The 20,802-nt window shown below is 44.3% G+C and overlaps 2 protein-coding genes across 3 annotated transcripts in view; one reads left to right on the top strand and one right to left on the bottom strand.

The window, feature by feature from the left end:
• Nucleotides 1-4,809, top strand: part of myo1ha (myosin IHa) — a 71,373-nt gene extending 66,564 nt beyond the window's left edge. Inside the window, exons 30-31 of the mRNA XM_041203007.1 lie at nt 2,067-2,166; nt 4,746-4,809. Of these exons, the coding sequence (XP_041058941.1) occupies nt 2,067-2,166; nt 4,746-4,772 (127 nt within the window). The 3' untranslated portion in view covers nt 4,773-4,809. The remainder of the gene's footprint in view (nt 1-2,066; nt 2,167-4,745) is intronic.
• A 4,550-nt stretch (nt 4,810-9,359) lies between these two features.
• unga (uracil DNA glycosylase a) lies at nt 9,360-20,712 on the bottom strand. 2 transcript variants are annotated; one of them, XM_041202946.1, is made up of 7 exons: nt 20,499-20,712; nt 19,213-19,440; nt 17,470-17,565; nt 13,757-13,854; nt 11,865-11,953; nt 11,136-11,314; nt 9,360-9,946 (listed from the first exon to the last, which is right to left on the bottom strand). In XM_041202946.1, exons 1-7 carry the CDS (start codon nt 20,610-20,612, stop codon nt 9,806-9,808), a joined length of 945 nt encoding a protein of 314 aa, XP_041058880.1. In that variant the 5' UTR covers nt 20,613-20,712; the 3' UTR covers nt 9,360-9,805. The 2 variants fall into 2 exon arrangements, with proteins under 2 accessions (XP_041058880.1, XP_041058881.1); XM_041202947.1 differs by lacking the exon at nt 11,136-11,314.
• Nucleotides 20,713-20,802: the final 90 nt, after the last annotated feature.

Here is a 20,802-nt window from a genome sequence, read left to right as displayed (position 1 = left end):
CACAGAGATCATCTGTGGAGCCCTGAAAGAAGCCACCGGTGTAGAAATTGAGCACCGCGGTCACTTTCACGGCCACTGACAGTGGATGCCCTCTATGTCCCTGTGGTGCCAAATCCTGCAGTAGCTGGTAGATGTGATCGACCAGTTCCCTAGACATGCGCCATCTTTGGCAACACTGGCTCTCAGTCATTTGCAGTAATGAAAGGCAGCATCTATAGACCCTGGGTCTGGCTAGGCACTGACCAGCGACAGCTCGCTGTGGGTCTTTGGCGGTGTGTGCACAAGCCCCAGCTGCCCCTTCTTCCTGAGGGTGCTGCTCCTCCCTCTGCACAGCCAGGTGCCTCAGTCACTCTCTCCTCGGTTGTCTTCGCTCCCTGTAAGCCACAAGGCCTACAGCTAGTTCAGCAGGCTCCATGATCCTGCTGTATTCCTCCTACAACGCACCCCAACCTTGAAGTTCACTAGGTGACCCAGGTGACGCTCTGCACTGTTACTGTGTACTCACCTCCGAGTTCCCCTCAAAGTGCAGGGCAGACAACTGCAAACTGGTTTCACGATGTTGTGAACCTGAGTTTTGGCCCTTCTTGCCATATTGTCTGCCCACATCAGTGAACGCGCCCAGTGCCAGTGGGCACGGACGATTCCACCCAATGTCAGAAAGCATTTTTTCACACAAGGGGAAATGGGAATCTGGAACTCTCACTCCCTCAAAAAAGCTCTGCAGCCTGAGGGTCAAGTGAGAATTTCTAAAAGGCGATTGATAGATTTTTGTTAGGCAGGGGGTTTAAGGGTAATGGAACCAAGGAGAGTAGATGGAGTTAAGATAGAGATCAGCCACGATCTAACTGAATGGCAGAACAGGCTGGAGGGGCTGAATGGCCTACTTCTGCTTGTATGTTCTTGCACTGGGGCCTGTGATGAAACAATCTGCATTATTCTAACATTGTCACCTTTCCTTCTGAAGGCGTTGACTCACATTCGGATTGGCATTACAAACCCCGGCAGCTGGTCTGAGCTCGTCCATGGTATTGTCCCTGGGTAACCTCGGACAGCAGCCGGTTTGGCCCCGGGGCTGCAATCCTAACAACACCCAATCTCTCCATACGTGTACCTCTCAGCAGGAGCAGTGCTAGCAGCCAGGAGTAAGAATCTTGGCTGGTTTGCCCTGTACTAGCTCAGGAGCATCAGGCCAATGGCGGTGTCCCAACAACTGCCTTGGCTGACTTCAGCGACCACTGCACAAACTGAGATTGAACTCAGGGCAGTCCTTTAGTTTATTGAACAGTTTGCTGGATCGGCAGCAAAGATCTTGTGTTTCTTAAGTTCATTTACATTTATCACTTACTTTAAATAAAGCAGAAAGGTGAGGTTTTAAATCTGATTGCTCTAAAGAGAGATTCTGGCCACAACTGGGGCAATGTTTTTAAAAATTCTGTCCGAGGATGTGGGTGTCACTGGCAAGGTTGGCATCTCCAGTTACCCTGGGGAGGTGATGGTAATTGCTCTTGTTGAACCATTGCAGTTACCAATAGTGCTGGTGCCACTTGCCTAGTATATGAAGTAACAGAGCCCATGAAATTAATATAGCTCACAAGAGTCCCTGACGACAGACAGCAGCGATGAAATTAACAATGTGATGATGTCGATTAAAGTGCGTTACAACCAAGGGTCTTATAATGGTGGGGGAACAAGTAGCAGAGAGTGTTGTAACTTAGAGCCTTATGTTGGGTGAGCAAGTAACAGAGAATGTTATAACTGAGAACCTTAGACTGAGGGCGAGGCAGTGTTATCACTGATTGTATAACAAAGGTAGAATTGTAACAGAAGTTCATAATGAGAATGTGACGTGTAACAGAGAGTGTGTTATAACTTGAAAGTCTTATATCAACACTGGAGGGGAGTAATCTGTGACAGAGTATTATAACAGAGTTTTATAATAAGATCAGAGAAAGTGCTGCAGATTATTTATATATTTTGCAGTCTCCTAAATTATTTACCATTCTTTATATCTAATAATTCAAAGGAGTTTTAATATCTCACCCTCTATGAAAATGTTTCCATTTCAGCTTGAAATTCACAATTCAACCCGGGAAGGAAGGTGTCGTTGATTTCACCTCAGGCCATGAATCACAAGTCTTCAAAGGCAAGAATGGTCATCTGATGGTGGTAAGGAATTTCTATCAGTGTTATTGGTATAAAGGACTGGTTTGAAATCTTATTGCTGAGAGAGTGAGTTCCCAATCATAGTACAAGGAGGAACCAAGCAAGGTCATTTATTCATTTCCAAAGAAGCCGTGTTCGACTCCAAGCCTAATTCTGTTTCTCTCTCCAGCCAGACTTGCTGAGTTTTTCCAGCAGTGTTTTTATTTTAGATCATTTACTCTGCTCCTGTGGCAGTGGAGGAGAAGAGGAAAATAATATAAGAAGGAGACTAGGTGACTCCATATAATGTCATCAACCTGGTCCAGTCTTTGTAATTAGACTGTCAACAGTGAGTGCCAGTGAGATGTTTCAAGACGGTAAATGCGCGAGTTATAGCAAATGTATCAGTCCATTGCTAACCTTGAAAACATCACATTGGTCACCTATCAGTCATCTCTTTTTGAGTGAGAGCATTCCACAGTTTCCAGTGGCAGGACGGTGGGGGAGGGGGGTGGTCATTAACCAATGGACAACATTTAAGATAAACGGCAAAAGACCAGAGAGGAGATCGGGAGAATTTTATTTTACACACATCATGTTGTTATGATCTGGAATGGAAAGGGTGGAGGAAGGAGATTCAATGGGAACTTTCAAAATGGAATACAATATATACTTGAAAAAGAGAAGTTTACTGAACTATGGGAAAAGAGTGAGGGAGTGGAACAACTTTGATCGCTCTTTCAAATGGGCTGAATGGCCTCCCTCTGTGCTGTATGCGCTCTACAAACAGAGTCCTTAACAAATGTAAAATACTCCAGGTGCTAGAAACCTAAAATAAGAACTGAAAGAAGGTTCCGTGAAAACTCAGCAGGTCAGCAGCATCTACAGAGGGAGAAAGAGAGTTAATGTTTCATGTTTCCTCCCAATTTAGATTCTTCATACCCAGAATTACCTCACTTACTCACATATGTAGGACAGGAGTATTCTTCTTCAGATTAGGTGACCAGAATAGCACACAACTGTCCAGATGAACCATGATTTCTTACAGCAGCAAACACTTTCTCTTTTGATTTGTCCACTACTCCTGTTTATCCATTCCACTTGCAATCTTGAAATCTTCAAAAGCAGCGACCTGTGTTTATAAGAAATCAGAGCAGGAGTAGGCCATTTGGCCCTTTGAGTTGGCTTTGCCATTCAATAAGATCTTAGCTGATCTTCTACCTCAGCTCCGCCTTCCTGCACTTTCCTCATAGTGTCCAAAAGTCCATCAACGTCTGTCTTGAATATAAGAACATCTATATTGAGCTTTTCACATAGTAATCTACCCCAAAGGAATCTCACAGGAATGGTTATCAAACAAAATATCACACCGAACTAACTCAGGATATATTAGGACAGATAACCACAAGTTTGGTCAGAGAGGTAGTTTTAAGGAGTGTCTTAAAGAAGAAGAGAGGCAGAAATGTTGAGGGAGAAAATTCTATAGCTTTAGGGCCCAGGCAGCTGAAGGCATGGCTGCCAAAGGTCAGGTGAATAAAATTGAAAGTTGCGCAAGAGGCCAGAATTGGAGGACGCCTATATCTCGGAGGGTTGTAGGGCTAGGGAAAGTTACAGAGATAAAGAGGGGCAAGACCATAGAGGGAATTGAAGGCAAGGCTGATCATTTTAAAATTGCCAGAGGGCAGAACGTCGGATGCCAGCCAGGAGCATATTGGAATAGTCGAGTCTCGAGGTAACAAAGGCACTGATGTGGGTTTCAGCAATAGGTGAGCTGAGGCAAGGATAAAATCTAGCAATGTTACAGAGGTGGAAATAGGCAGCCTGAGTGAAGCTGCAGACATGTGGTCAAATATGACACCAAAGTTGCAAAAAATTCTGATTCAGCGTCAGTCACCAAGGAGAAGGACGGCTAGGGAATGGAGTTTGTGGGTGATGGGGGGGTGGGTGGTATCAAAGGCAATGACCCCCATCTTCCCAATACTTAGTTAGAGAAAACTTCTGCTCATTTATTACCAGATATTGAACAAGCTGCCTGATAACTTAGAGACAGCAGAAGGGTTGAAAGGGGTAGTGGTGAGGTAGAACTGGGCGTCATCAGTGTACAGGTAGAAAGTGACAGTGTTTTTGGATGATGTCGCTGAGGGGCATCACATAGACAAGAAATAGGAGGGGGGGGTCAAGGAAAGATCCTTGGGAGGACACCAAAGGAAATGGTGCAGGAGTTGATCACTTCAATTCCTAAAAGAGAGGAAACCCAATCTACTGTCCCTCATTGACCTGGCATGAAATTTAACACTCACCACGTTTTGGGCAATTAGCTGCCTGAATGTTGCAATTTCACATTACTAGTCCTGAAAACAGTGAGGTTCGGAGCAGATCTGAGAGATTGCTGGTCCCTAACCGGAGCGTAGATTCGCAAAACTGAGAATTATTGTTTCTTCACATCTTTGTGCCCTCTGAAAGAGAATAATATCCTACCTGTGAGTAAATGAGCAGAAGTATGCAGACCAATGACCTGTGCGTTGTGTAAAACACTGACGTTTGTTGAATATTCATTCCGGCAGAGCTATTGTGACAAGTTTTCTCTCTTTTCACTTTCACAGATGACCCCAAGGGTAAAGTCTCGATGACCTTCTGTCATTATTCGCCTGTTCTCATAAATTTCATGGGAAGTAGCAATTTCCTACAAGTTCCAAAGGTATTCATAGTATTACCACATTACCCACTCAATGATATGTCACAGTATTGTCCGCCCATACAGTGTATGTCAGGGGCAATGGGTCTGCCTAATACCATCTCATTGTAAAAGCCATTCTAGTTCCTGCGAATCACAAACAGCCAGCTACAGAAGAAGTTTGATCCAATGAACGGGGTCATATCTTGGTAAAGGCAGTGAGTGTGTGAACTCAGTCACACAAATCAAGACGTGCCACATCCGGTCCTCATCCTGTCCTGTTAGCTGATCTCATCCAGGGTGGCAGCACCAGTGCTCCAATTGACTTCAACATCCCTGAGCTATGACAAGAGGAACCAGCAAGGGTTCTTGCTCATGATCACTGTGTAGGGACACCTGCAAGGAATACCCTCCCATATTTAGTAGCTCCTCATATTGTCCCATACTAAGCCTTACTCACCTTCCTATCCTCACTGGAATACATTGGCTAACCATCACCATCTGAAATTTAAAATCCTGGCGTATTTTCTTTGAATTCTTCCACACATGCACCTCAGTGACCTCCTCCAGGCCTGTACCTAACTCGTTAGCCTCTTAGCATTGCGCCAAAAGTGATGCACAAGGGACTCAGGTGAAAATGGGCCTCTTGTGCGATCAGGTCTTGACCAGGGGACATCAGTCAAGCCCCAAGAGCTAGTGTGCTAATCTTGAAGAGGCAAAAAAAAGTCGACCAGAGGGGAGGACACCACCTGATCCACATTGGATGCAGGAAGGTGGGGCATCAGGGAGGGGCTGGGTGGCGAGTGGTGGCAGGTAGCAGCGGGCAGTTGTAACATGAAGCCAGGAGAATCAGTTTGCTCTTCCTGGATCCTCATTCAGGTGATTTAAAAAAATGGTTACTTGCCTTTTTTGCCAGTGGCCTCAGTTAGTTTGATTGCTTTTCACCTGAGAAAAGTGGTCACGGACTATGATCAGCTGGGCACCAATTACTCTTAGGTGATCTGAAATGGGTGACAGGTCTCCGATTTACACATGCAATGGTCTAATGGCTACAAGGGCAGCCTAATCAACATGATGTGTGGTGGTTAGCTGGCACAGAATGAGCAGGCACATTGCCCATCATATCGAACACTGCAGCACCCACCTCATTCCCTGAAAACTGCTGCTATGCGATAATTGACTTTACGGACGTACGCGTTAGGAGCAGTAGGCCATTCAGCCCCGCAACTTTCTGGGCCTTGGGTTCCTCTGATTCTGGTCTCTTGCCCTCCCCTTTCATTGCAAAGCCTTCAACCCCCCCCACCTTGGTTAGAATCCCTGGAAACCTCTTGCCCTATGTCTCATCCGTTAAAAGCCACATCAAACCTCTTCACATCGTCCACTTTCCCCGAATTGGTGTCAGCTTTCCCTACTCCGACCTTCGATGTACCTGGGATCCTCCTTTGCTTAAAAAGTAAAATATAAATAAACGTAAGCCATTGTTTTTCTCTGTGGTCTACCCTTCGGTTTACCATTTAAAATAGAAATGAATCACCCTTGCTACTTAAATCAAGTTGTACTTGTGATGTGAAACTGCGTGGGCTTTAACCAAGATGCTGAGCTCAGAGCAAAGGCCACTTCTAGGAAACAGCACACCCGTGAAGGTGAAAAGCACAACGAGTGGAAACTTCTAATTTGTGTCATCTTTAATCTGTGAGAATGTGACAAAAATAGAATTAAACTATATATATATATTATCCACGGAAGCAAAGAATAGTATTGTATGCACTGGAAGAATGTGTGTACACTATATGAATGTTCTCTTACATGTCATACAAAAATAAAAGTGTAATTATGCTTTCTTAAATAACCTTTTAGCATTTAGCAGTTTATTTACATTTGAAAATATTAACGTTAGATTTCTTAACTGAGATGCTTCTGCTCAGCAGTGTTGGGAGCGCGGAATGTCTCTGCAGTAACCAGAGACTTTTTTTTCCCAATCATTCATGGGATGTGGGTGTTGCTCATTAGACCATCATTTATTGCCCGTCCCTAATTGCCCTTGGGAAGGTGCTGGTGAGCCACCTCCTTGATTACAAGTGAGTGGCTTACTCGGCCATTTCAGAGGGTGATTAAGCGTCAACCATATTGCTGTGGATCTGGAGTCACACATGTGCCAGACCGAGCAAGAATAGCAGATTTCCTTCCCTACAGGACATCAGCAAATCATGAGTTTTTAACGACAATCCGGTAGTTACATGGTCACCATCACTGATCCTAGCTTTTCATCCTAGACTTATTTGATTAACTGAATTTAAATTAAGCTGCTGTGGGATTTGAACTTTTTTTTTGTTCATGGGATGTGAATGTCACTGGCGAGACCAGCATTTATTGCCCATCCCTAATTGCCCTTGGGAAGATGGTGGCGAACTGCTTTCTTGAACCGCTGCGGTCCATGTGGTATAGGTACACCCATAGTGCTGTTAGGGAGGGAGTTCCAGGATTTTGACCCAGTGACAGCAAAGGAACAGTGATATATTTCCAAGTCCGGATGGTGTGTGGTTTGGAGGGGAAGTTCCAGGTGGTGGTAGTCCCATCAATCTGCTGCCCTTGTCCTTCTAAATGGTAAGGGTCATGGGTTTGGAAAGTGTTGTCTAGGGAGGCTTGGTGAGTTCCTGCAGTGCATCTTGTAAATGGTACACACTGCTGCCACTGTTCGTTGGTGGTGGAGGGAGTGAATGTTTGTAAATGTGATGCCAATCAAGCAGGATGCTTTGTCCTGGACGGTGTCAAGTTTCTTGAGTGTTGTTGGAGCTGCACTTGTCCAGGCAAGTAGGGAGTATTCCATCACACTCCTGCCTTGTGCTTTGTAGATGGTGGACAGGCTTTGAGGAGCCAGGGGGTGAGTTAATCATCACAGGATCCCTAGCCTCTGACCTGTCTTGGAGCCACAGTATTTATATGGCTAGTCCAGTTCAGTTTCTGATCAATGGTAAACCCAGGATGTTGATAGTGGGGTATTTAGTGATAGTAATGCCATTGAATGTCAAGGAGCAATGATTAGATTCTGTCTTGTTCGAGAGTCATTGCCTGACACTTGTGTGGTGCGAATGTTACTTACTGCTGATCAGCCCAAGCTTGGATAATGTCCAGGTCTTGCTGCATTTAGACATGGACTGCCTCAGTATCTGGGGAGTTGCAAATGGTGAACATTGTGCAATCATCAGCTAACATCCCCACTTCTAACCTTATGATGGAAGGGTCATTGATGAAGATGGGTGGGCCTAGGACACTACCCTGAGGAACTCCTGCAGTGATGTCCTGGAATTGAGATGATTGACCTCCAACAACCACAATCATCTTCCTTTGTGCTATCTCCAACCAGTGGAGTTTTTCCCGATTTCCATTGACCCCAGTTTTGCTGGGCTCCTTGATGCCACATTTGGTCAAATACTGCCTTGCTGTCTAGGGCACTCACTCTCACCTCATGAGGTCAGCTCTTATGTCCATAATTGAACCAAGGCTGTACTGAGCTCAGGAGCTGAGTGATCAGGGCAGAACCAAAATCAAGAGTCAGTTTTAAGCAAGTTATTGTTAAGCAAGTGCCACTTGATATCACTATTGATGACCCCATCCATCACTGTACTGATGATAGAGGACCCCATCCATCACTGTACTGATGATAGAGTAGACTGATGGGGGGCGGGGGGGGGGGGTAATTGGCTGGATTGGATTTGTCTTGCTTTTTGTGCACAGGACGTACATGGGCAAGTTTCCACATTTTTGGGTATATGCCAGTGTTGTAGCTGTACTGGAACAGCTTGGCTAAGGCTGCAGCAAATTCTGGAGCACAAGCCTTCAGTACTATTGCCAGAATATTGTCAGCGCCCACAGCCTTTGAAGTATCCAGTGCCTTCAGTCTGGAGTTATGTCCAGTGTTCTTACTCCCACATTTCTCCTGTTCTGGTTTGTGTTGGAAGGGTTTGCAGGTAGATACTCAACCTGTTTGGCCATATTATGAATGCACCTTCCTTGGCCATCAAGTCCCGGGGTAGGATTCGAACCAGAACTTCTGGCTCAGACGCAGAGACGCTACCTGCCATGCCACAAGACCTCCTAACTGCTAAAGAGGGAAGATAAAATAGAGGTCAACATCTGTGGTGTCAGTTTGATTTTCAACTTCATCATAAACTAGACTAACACTTCAGTGCTGTGTGTAGGGGTGACATGGTCAGAGGGTTACGTATTTCAATGGAGACAGGAAACCCACTGTCATGTTGCTGTACAGTGCCCGGTCTGACGTTTATACTTTAACCAAAATGTCTTAAGTGGACAAGTGCCTTGGCGCTGTTTGTGTGATTTTGCTTTGTTCAAATTGGCAACCATCGCAGGAGTGACTGTCTCTTCAAAAGTAATCAACTGGATTGCCAAGAACGCTCTACGGCCATAAAAGGAGATGAAGGGGCACTTTTAAAACCAGAGGTCCCTCTTCTTGTTCGGGTCACGATTTCAAGACAATTATTTTCAAAATATTTGGTGATGAACGAACTTAGCAAAAAAAAAAAAGAAATAAAAGCTTTTATTTAACATATTCAAAAGTCAATGTCAAAGCATTTTACAAGCAAGCAAAGCATTAACGAATGAATGAAATACAGACATATTTACAACGAAATTACATTTTAAAAGCTTTTAGTCATGGACTAAATTCAGACATTTGAGGAAATTCTGTAGTTGGATATTTTAACTTCACTGAGATACTCATGGGCCATTGGAACAAAAAAAAAATCTCAGCCTGATCTGCTAAATGTGTGTTATGTTCCCAGAGAGGCGGAAAAGATTTAACCAAATTTCAAAACATGTAACTGTCTAGTAATAATGCCCCACCAATCAAGGTTAATACAAAAATCAGTTATGCTGCCCAGGCCTGGCTAATGATAATTGAGAATTTATCACTCTGCATGGTTAAGCCTCAACGCGATCTCACCAACGCACTCCTCCTCCTGACTGGGCTTACAGCAACTTCCAATTGATGGGAGTCTTCCCCGATTTCTTCAGCAGCTCGTTGGTTTTGGAGAAGTGCTTGCAGCCGAAGAAGCCTCGGTGTGCAGAGAGGGGGGAGGGGTGAACCGTCTGCAGGACATGGTGACGCTTCTGCAACAAAGTGGCAACCCCAGTTAGAGGGAGGGAGAGCGGATATCACTATACACGGTCTTACGAGGGGCTTGTACACTTCATGGAATCAATACATCCCTCACACAAAACCAAGCAATAGTGCACACGGTACCGGATCAGACATGACAGATATAAAGCAAATACCTAACATCTCCCGTTGCCCAGATTGGTCCAATTTTGGTATCGAGCCACACAGCAAATAAAAAGGCCCCAGACGCAATTCCCATTTGTCACACTAACTGACTCCAGCCACCAGCAGCACACGGAGAGACCGGCTGGAGGGCCACAGTACACATGATCAGAAAGCAAACTACCACACGACCAATGGCACCTTCACAACTACTCAAGACTTTTCTGCCAAAGGAACCACTTTTGACCAATACCGCAGGTGGCAAACTCAGTGAATTTTACTGTGGACACTCACATGGTAACTATGAGAGAATAGAATCTTTACGTAGCTTTTTTTTTTTTACTGGGGGTTTGAGAGAAACTGAACAAGTGAAACTGGAGACAATCATTGGAAAAATTCACTATGTACAATGTGCTAAATTATACCGCAACAATAACTTTTTGCCTCCCATGTGAATATTGCTACTTGTGACACCCCTTTTAAAACATCATCACTGCCTTTCCACATGTAAACAGAAGCCCGACAGGAGAAGATAAGCCAGCAGCAACAACCAACCTAAACCAATACAAAGGCGACCAGAATCAACAAAACTACCAGTTAGTTACTGGAACTCCTTCCTTCCCCCAGGAACCAGAGACACTAACTGCCTCAAACTTTGAAGATGCATCAGTCTCTGTACAAACCTGTGTATGTACACCCGAGAGATTCAATCACCTATTGGGTGAGACATTCAACCAAGGCACCTGTTCACATGTATGCAAGATTTTGTGGCACATTTGTCCCTCAAGTAAGAGATTAAACTTTTTTTTTTTAAATTTATTTCATCACTCTTTATGGGGATTGCTAAGTCCTGACTGGCTGTCGCCTTTGTCTACCTAACAGTGAAGCACATTGGGATATCCTGGGAATGTGAAAGATGCTAAACAAATACTAGCGCTCGCTCTTCTCTCACACATGCAAAATGGTTTCACATGACATGTGGGTGAAAGTCTTCCCTAGATTACAGTCTACCCTGGAGGAAAGTCTACAGCAACATACCCTGTCGATCGCAATGCCCTTTCGCTGTGCATATGCTCCCCACAGCATGAAGACCAAGCCGTCCAGCTTATTATTTAGACAAGACACCACCGCATCCGTGAACTCTTCCCAGCCTCGCTCCTTGTGCGAGTTTGCATTATGTGCTCGCACAGTGAGGACTGCATTCAGCAGCAGCACTCCTATTTCAATTAACAAAAACATAACACAAAGAGGTTTGGTTTAAGTCTGGCACACAGCAGGTCCATTGATCTAAACTGCCCAGGCCTAGACATGAATTACTGCCCCTTACATTTGATGGATTCACCCATCTTCCCCCATTTCTATTTGCAATCCTGCTCTCACTTATTGTGCTTCCCAAAGATATACTTTATTCATAAAATTTGCAAAAGTAACATTATGCAATGTCAAATTTGAACTGTTATGTAAAGTGCAATACATTTCATTACAGGATGAGGCACCTCAATTACAGGTTATATTTACAATATATATTCCATGTCAAACAACAGCCAGAGGGGATTTTACATAGGTTCCAGCCCTTCAGTATACTATGACAGGTGGGCTTTAGACACTGGTCCCAGTATCCCCTCCAATATTAAAAAGAACACCACAAGCACTGATTTTACCCTTGGATAGCAGCTTTAAGTCTAGCGACTATCAACTCCACTCCCCTCCCTTCCCTCCCAGTAAACCCCAACACAAGCAGAATGCAGTTTTCCAGATGTGCATTACCTTGCTTAGCCCAACCAGTCAGGTCTCCATGCTGTGGGGGTTCAAAGCCTTCAATGTCCCATTGGAGCTCCTTGTACATATTTTCCAGACTGCAAGGAAACAAGACAATTACTGGTGACCTCGGTTAGACTGTTCAACTCACATACAAGAGCAGCCAAAGGGTTCATCTCTTCACTCCCAACTCCTTTAGAAACCACCAGACCCACTCACTTTCTCTGATTATTAACAGGAAACCTGCTTAAAGTCTAATTCTCCTACGGGACATTACTTTTAATATACAGGAATACGATATTACTTTGGCAACACCACACCCTCAAACTGCAGTGCGAGATCAGAGTGGAGCTGTAACAATTATGTAATAAAATCGAGACCATCTCAGCAAAGCTGGCCCGCGCACACTTAATAGGCGTCTTTAAAAACCCAATCTCCCTCACACGCTCAACTTTACAGGAATGAAGCAATAACAAACAGGAAGGCCCAAGTTTCGGTCCTCAGTTTGTACCGTCAGACGGTCTCAGGTCAGCTGCTAAAATCAGCCAATGTTCTACATCCTGATGGCTATTTACAGGAAAATCCATGTGTGTAAATCTCAAGACTAGAAAGAGGTCAGGATCCAGCTCAATGAAGTTTAATCAAATGACCCACCCAGAAAAGATTTACTAAGATGATTTGGGAAAACTGGGGGCCTATGGGGCAATAATAAATGAGCATCTCCAAGCGATTTCCTTCACAAGACAAGCTGCTTTATAGCCTCACACACCGCAACCCCCCCCCCCAGCCTTAATCACACCCAGGGAATAAATTTCATCATAATCAGAAGCACAGAAAAGCATCTCTGTAGAGGGAATATGCACTCAACGCTGGATGGTCTTGGAGATAATAAATGGTGCGAGGGAGAAGTTACCAAACAGATTCTAAACCTTTGTGGCTGGGATGTTAAAATAAAAAGCGACAAGTCACATTATTACTAAGCTCCCTCTCATTACCTTTGGACCGGTACAACTTTAAAACCCAATTTTAAAAAAATACATAGGCTCAAACAGCCAACTCAAATTCACACTGCAGTATAGCTGCAGTAGCAGCTGCCCTCCAACACCCCATGCACTTGGCCACCCTTCACTCATATTAGACAGCAGGAGTTGACAGGCTATTGAACACAGGCAAGGCAGGAAAGGGCAGATGGACACACCCTCAGCCAGCAAGACATTTCCGTAAGGTGGCATGTCTACAACAAATGTTGACGAGCAGCAGAAACTTTTCCAGCTTCCCCGACACAGGGGCACAAGGGCAAATGACCTTCCCTAACTCAGCAACTTGGACTAGGTCTCTAGAATATATGTTGCTGGCAAATGTGCTGGGTGCTGACTCTTCGCGTGACTTCAAATAGGAGCTGGACCAGATCTTCGCTGAGACAGAGATTGCATCATATGAAAGGTAAGTGACTTTATTTAAACACCCAGGTCCATGTGACTAGTTTAGATTGTATGGTGGGGGTGCAGAGAGAAATCCACCCCCACCCCCCCCACCGCCAGTAGTTTTTTTTTTCCTGTAGCTGGCCTCTCCCGGAGATTACATGGCTCAGGGAGGAGAGGAGTGGGGAGTGCCTAGACTCGTTGCCCCAGCTTTCACCAGTGTGGGGCAGGCTTGATGGAGCAGCTGGTCTTTCCCCTGGCTGACAGTTTTGTACGTTCGCCAGAAACTGATGCTGGGATCTACTTGGTTCTTAAATATCGCTGATCTGAGAACATTAACGCTTTATACAGTGCGCCAAGAGGCTTTACTAAGCAAATCATTACTCCTTTAAAGATTTGCAGAACAGTTGTGCAAGTTACAGATAAAAAGTTAATAATCAAAGTATGACCTAGGACACTGTAGATGGGACAACAACATACCTGGGTGGTGGCAGCACTGGGCGCTTTACACTGAAGCACAGCCCGTGAGCCTGCTTTGGTCCATGATACGGATCCTGGCCAAGAATAACCACCTTCACCTAGACACAAATACAAAGCTTCCTTTTACTCCATTATTCTCCATTCTGAAGAGTCCCTTCTCCTGTATTTTATCAGGGTTTAACATTTCACATTGAATTAATCATCCGAAATCTAAAAAGAGGTTTCCGTGATATTTCACTTCAAAATTTCTGCCCACACTCCCTAAACCAGGGCAACTAAACCACATCACTCGATCAAATTACAGGCAGCATTCCCCTCAAAGGCAAGGTCTAGTGCCAGAGAAATAGATTCACCCATTAACCCTAAGGCAGCCCAGGCACTGTACCTTTAGTAGAGGCAACTTAACACCGAGAAATGCAGAATATTCTATTTTGGATGGAAAAGGGAACAGGAATATAAACTGAATTGGAAAGATGCTAAGGGTGCAATCCTAGAGGTGCAATGAGAACTGGTTTTGAGAGTACAAATGTCAGGATATATGGCCATTAAAAAAAAAAACCAATAATATTCAGTTTTATAAACAGGGACAGAGTACAAGGGGTTGTCGCTAATGGTTATGCCACAACGTACCATGTACAATTTGCAGTGTCTGATTACAGAAAAGTATTAAAAGATGAGGAAGAAATTATTGTGGAATCGCTAGGGACAGGAAGCAGTAGTTATGACAGACTCAAGATCTTGGTGTTTGCATAGGAACAGAGAAAGGCAAGAGGAGATTTTAAAAAGAATGGAGGGTTTGGATACAGTGAAGAGAGAAAGATTACTGCCTCTGGCCGCAGGGTGGCTGGGAAAAATACAGGGTCAGTTACAAGGGGTCATCCATTGCAAACTGACACTCAAAAGCATGGAATTATTTTAGCTACAGGGCTAGTTAAAACAGGAACCACTGCACCTTTTAAAAAGTAAAAAGATAAAATGTTCAAAAAGGGAACATACAGAGCTATTGTGATGGTCTAGGGCAGTGTCATTAGTATCAGATTTTCCAAAGAATTGATCGGCCAGATGGTTTGTTCAGGAAACTTCCACAATACAACGTGCTGCAGCACAGACACACACAAAACAGGAAACCTCCAGGCTGAAACCATAGATTTCAAACTATTTGATATTAACTAGGAGTTTACAGAAGTGGGTGCAACAACCACCTCCTTCAAATGAGGCACAGAGAAAATAAAGTGTTTGTTCCTGATCATGATTTGGGTGATTCCTGCACCCATGTGAAAGTTTTCACATGTTAAAGTTCACCACTGAATAGCTCCCGTGAAGAGGCGGGGGGGGGGAAGCCATTTTATAGAAGAGCCTCTGAAGTCTGCAACAATGTGACATTAGCCAGTTGAACGTTGACCCCCATTCTCCATATTAAACAAGGGACCTTGACAAACCATGACTGGTTCAATCATGCTAGCGAATATGTACCAGACCACAAGTTAAAATTTAAAAAGGAAAACCAAATAATTGGGAGAGTTAAATTCAGCAGACTGACGACAGAGCATTAAGAAAAAAATTAATGCTGAAAAGCTAAGGAATGGAAAATGCTGCTGCTTAAATCAGAACAAAATTGAATTTGGGGTTAGCAGGCTATACCAGAGCTTAGAAACATAAATCTTTCTTTTCCCTGTTGTAAAATTCCAGCATTTTCTGGTTTTACTCCTGATGGAACTTTGGGGTAATGAGAAAGTAGCTCTATGATGGGAACTACCATACAAAAAAACTGCCTCAACTCCATGTCTCCAATGAAAGTAACTGGAAATGCCATATTTGTATGACAGCGGGAATGCTTCAAGTCAAAGCTTTACAGTTGGCTGTAACACTTCTGTACCAAGAGTGCTCAAGACTAGACGTCTTAAACAAGTAAGTTTAAAAGCAAGGGCTCATCTCCTGCTTCACTGCTCATCCTCCAACGCGCTATGCGTTACCATTCAAGTTTTTTTACGTTTACTTTGTAGTTACGGCCGAGGCTCTTCCCGTAAGCAGAGAGTTCCTGACAAACCGAAACGCATGCCCTTCTGCAAGCTACAAGATAACATGTCACCGGATGAGCAAGACCACATGTCCCAATGCTCTCCTGGACACTGAATGGCAGGTAAATGCCACAGGAAAAAACAAAAGTAGGAAAATACAGGTTGCTGGTTATTTACACCAAGATTAAATGAGTTTCTTTAGAATATTTTCTTCACACAATCTGCTACACTTTCACAGTAAAATGTCTTTCAAAAGGCATTGGCCGAATGGCTTCCTCTATGCCATTATGTCTCTGACTATATATAAGACCTTCCGTACGTAATGTTTGCATTTCGAGGAACCATTATTTCTGCCTTTTGCTCAAATCCCAAGTGTTAAATCCTAGGAACTGAAACAAAGTAAATTGAATATACAGTATCGATGGCTGAACTGTAGAGAAGTGGCCAGGTAGTACCCTGATGCAGTAGCTTGCTTCAGCTGGTTGCACTCTTGCCAGGGTTCGCAGACGGACTTGAGTATAACCTGCCGACACTTCAGCGAAGCAGGAGCTCTGCACTGTTGGAAGTGCAGTCTTTCAGATGAGATATTAAACTGAGGTCCTATCCACCTGATGTAAAAAGTTACCCTTGCACTTCCTGAACAGCAGTTAATTCTTCTGATGCTCTGGCCACCAAATGATGCCCTTTCTCCAATTTATAGTCGGTGGGATCCTGCTCTGTGCGAACCGGTTGCCACTCTTGCGAACATACCTGTGATGACACTTCAAATTAAATCGCTGGCTATGAAACTCTCTGGTGCTAAATGCAAGTTATTTGTGCCAAAGTAAACCTGCCATTGATGAGTCTCAAGAGGTTAACTCATTTCCCTTTCCTAACTGGTGAGCCATTGAATTAATCTATTTCTCCTGGTCTGCTGCACGTTCTTTTCTAAATAGATTGAAAGGAAGCAAGCTAACCCACATCAGCCATAATCTTATTGAACGGTGGAGCAGGCTCAATGGGCTGCTCTTATTTCTTATGATCTCATGGAAACCAGATTTCATCCTAAAGTGTGTATATTGGCCTTGCACTCAGTCATAAATACAAAGTACATTTAGCAGCTTATAGGTATATGAAACTGGGTGATCGACTCTTGTAAAATAACCGATACTTTGTGGGACTCAGGGTGGGATGGTGCTGGTGGCTATAGCTTCCCCTGGTGGCCAACACCCACACTGCATGCACTCCAAAACAAAAGGCAAGAGAAGACTCCCAGGATCAGTCTCCCCACAGGTTGACCTAGAAATAAGGGACAGAAGGCATCCCTTAAGGTACGTGAGACAAACAGACAAAGTAAGGGACAATCCCTTAAAACATGGGACAGTTGATCGCCCTGAAATGAATTTTACTCCATCTATCTTGTCAGTACGATTTAAAATAAGTACAATAATACAATTGTTTCCCCTGCTTTGTACCTCCACGGTACTGTAATGGTTTGTGCTCAAGCGTGTGGAGTGAACTTGAAGGCACAAGCTTTGGCTCTGAAGGGAGTGCACTAGCATGACTGACACGGACCTTACAAGTTCTCTCTACCTCAGATTTAAACTGAATGTTTGCTTCAAAAAGTGCAGGTTGACGGTAGACATGTCTACATCAAGGCATATTCCCCAAATAGGGAGAGCGTGCAATTCGAACAGACGCCCTTGCAGTACTTACATCATGGAAATTACAAATCTCTGTCCACGTGAAGACTTCATGCGGTGGTGGGTAAACCATGTAGCGTTTCCTCTCCATTGCTACAAATCCCATCAGCTACAAACAAAGCAGATGTTAACATTTCAGACAGATGTAAAGTAGCAGACTCTCAGAATCTCCACCACTCACTAGCCCACACGCACCCCAGCTAAAAGATGAATGAAGACTGTTGACCAATTGAGTTATTCTTTTCTAAGTCTACAATATTGTTCTCCCAAAAAAAAAGAGTTGCACCACATCAGAAACCATCCCAACTCAGGAAGCTGAAAGCCCCTTCCCAGGCATCAAACTACGGGGCAAAAGTAACCATGTGCTCGGAATGGGGAGAATACAAATTAAGTCTACAAAGACCAATATCCACCACCCTATGGCACAGCGCTCTGGCCAGAGTCAGAAAGATCTGAGCTCAAGTCCCAAGAAAAATCAAGGCTGACACTCCAGTAGTAAGGGAGAATAGCAACGTTTCAGAGCTGTTAAATCATGCCTGCATAGGTGTAAAAGATCCCATGGCACTATTTTGAAGAGCAGGGGGGTTATCCCCAGTGCCCCGGTCAACATTCACCCCTCAGGTAACATCCCAAAATAATGATTATCTGGTCATGATCATCTGTTTCTGGGAGTTTGCCGGGTGCAAATTAGCTGCTCCGTTTCTCACATTACAACAGTGACTACACTTCAAAAAGAACTTCATTGGCTGTAAAGCACTTTCGAGACAAGCAGTGGTTGAGTAAAGTGCTATATAAATGCAAGTCTTGCTTTCTCCTAAAAGTTTATATCTCATTATTGTTGTGTATCATGGCCAAAAGAACAGTGGCTTCGGAAATCTGATTGGTCAGATGAAACATATAGTCTTGTCACTAGAATCATGGGGAACTGGTGACACAGTGGTAATGTAATGTGGTCTAGTAATCTAGCAGCCCAGGCTAATGCTCTGGGGTCATGGGCTCAAATCCCACCACAGCAACTGGTGGAATTTAAATCCAATTAATAAATCTGGAATTGAAAGCGAGTGTCAGTAATGGTAACCACGACAACTATCACCAATTGTTGTAAAAACCCACCTGGTTCACCTATGCCCTTTAGGGCCCAGCATTCTTCTGTCCTGTTGGTAGCTCTCTTGTCTCTGAGTCAGAAGGTTGTGGGTTCGAGCCCCACTCCAGAAAACTTGTTATGTGTACAAAGTATGCCCTTTAGGGAAGGAAACCTGCCGTGCTTACCCAGTCTGGCCTACACGTGACTGCAGACCCACAGCCACGCCGTTGCCTCAACTGCCCTCAGAAACGGCCTAACAAACCACTCAGTTCAAGGGCAATTAGGAACAGGCAGGTGACGCTGGCCTTGCCAGCGATGCCCACATCCCTATGAAGGAATAAAGCAAAATATTGGTTGGAAAACCACCACTCAACAACTCCACTCTAGGAAGTACACAGGCTACAATTCAGATTGGATTGGAGACGAGGTTGCAATGGTTGTAAAGAATACAGAAGAAATACAGCAAATCCCAAATTAAAACCAGAGAATGCTGGAAAGTCTGTGGACAGGTAAACAGAGCTGATGCTGAGAGTTGGTGAACTGCCACCAGTGGTGGTAAATGTTGGGGATGCAACAGGTTTTCAGCAAGTAGAGAGGAAGAGGAGGGCAGGGTGAAATATGAAGTCACATGTCAGGGCTACTGATGGCTGCAGATGTAACAGTCTCCCTTACCCTGCTGAAGTATGGCTTGCTGAACTCCACCAGCAGCTCCCTTTTCCAGCTCTCCCCGAAGCCCGGGGGCACGTTGCGGGCCGCGAGTCTCTGCAGGGCCGCCTGCTTGTTCCTCTCGATGCGGGATAGCTGCTCGGGGCTGAGCGGGGAGCTGGGCGGGCTGGCCGCCTCCTCGCCCCCCGGGCCGGCTCTCGGCTTCTTCACGGGCGTCCTCAGGCCACCCTGCTGCTGGGAGCGGAGAGAGAAGCGACGGGTTAGAAGGGCGCAGAGGCGCGGAGCAAGGAGAGGGACAGAGAAGCGGGCCATCGCCGGCGGGAATCCCGTTTCCCATCCGCAGCCCCCGGGCTGGGCAGGAAGGAAGCGAAACCGCGGGAGATACGCGCAAACCCCGCCCCCTACTTGTCGCTACATTCCAAAGCAGCCCCGCCCCCTTAACTCCCATTGGCCGGTGCCCCACCAAACTTTTTTTTTCCTTTCCAGAAGTAAATTTTCCCGCCAACTCTGAATGAGAAAGGAGAAGATATATTATAAACTGCAGTGGATTTTAACACAATTTTATAATATATAAAAAAAACACTTCCCACCATTAATTAAGGTTAAGGAAAATAGCACAAACTTAACCTTTTGAAGAATCTATAAGGAATGACTGCAGGCCAGATAAATTTGCCTCTCACTGACCCCACAACATGAATTTAATGTAAAAAAAATATAAAAACAAAAAAAACTGCGGACGCTGGAAATCCAAAACAAAAACAGAATTACCTGGAAAAACTCAGCAAGTCTGGCAGCAGGTCATTAGGTACCGAGCTAACATTTTGCAGAATCGCAAAGGAATGACTGCAGGTTAAAATGAAGGGGAAAAAATAAATCTGCCCCTAAGATTAAATTCATGTTGTGATAGGTTATGTTTGCGGATAAAATGCAGATTTTTAATTTCTTGTGTGTGTGTGTGTGTAAACCACGCAGTGAGCACCGCCACTTCATTTTAAAACATTTAAGACCAAATGTTTACACTAGGATTTATTGTAACAACTGCAATTAAAACGCCGAAGTTAAGAGGTGGATAGAGAAAAAAAATCCCAATCGGGAATATTTTTTTTTAAAACTGAATCCAAATTACTCAAACCACAAACCACTCCAAAGATAATGTAACGTCTTCAAAAGACAAGGATAGCTAAGCAGGAACTCATACTGCACTCAGAGCAATAAAATACACTGAACTCACTATGCAAAATTTGATTAGTTCACATTAATGCTGCACGAAGAGCACTTATTTTTCTTTTTACCTCCTCTTGGTTTGTTTCCTTCTCATTCTCATTTTCTTCCTCCGAAACTTCAGATAGAGTTCTTTTCTTTGCCGCAGGACCGAAGTAAGATGCAATCGTTTTCTGCCCGATCATTTTAAAGAACCGTTTCCCTCCGAATGAATTAATAATTTCAGAGTTTTGAAAGAACTCAATTCACTCAATCAGCACACACCATACAACCGGTCTAACTAGGCTCCCTGACCAGCGTGGTTCCTTTCGCGCCAGATCCCCAGGGCGGGACGGAAGTTTTTTTTTCTCTCTTAAAACTTTTACCAAACCTCAA

Source organism: Carcharodon carcharias, chromosome 13 (assembly GCF_017639515.1).
Source record: "Carcharodon carcharias isolate sCarCar2 chromosome 13, sCarCar2.pri, whole genome shotgun sequence".
NCBI lineage: Eukaryota > Metazoa > Chordata > Chondrichthyes > Lamniformes > Lamnidae > Carcharodon > Carcharodon carcharias.
Note: the sequence above shows the minus strand (reverse complement) of the source record. Positions and strands in the feature narration are given on the sequence as shown.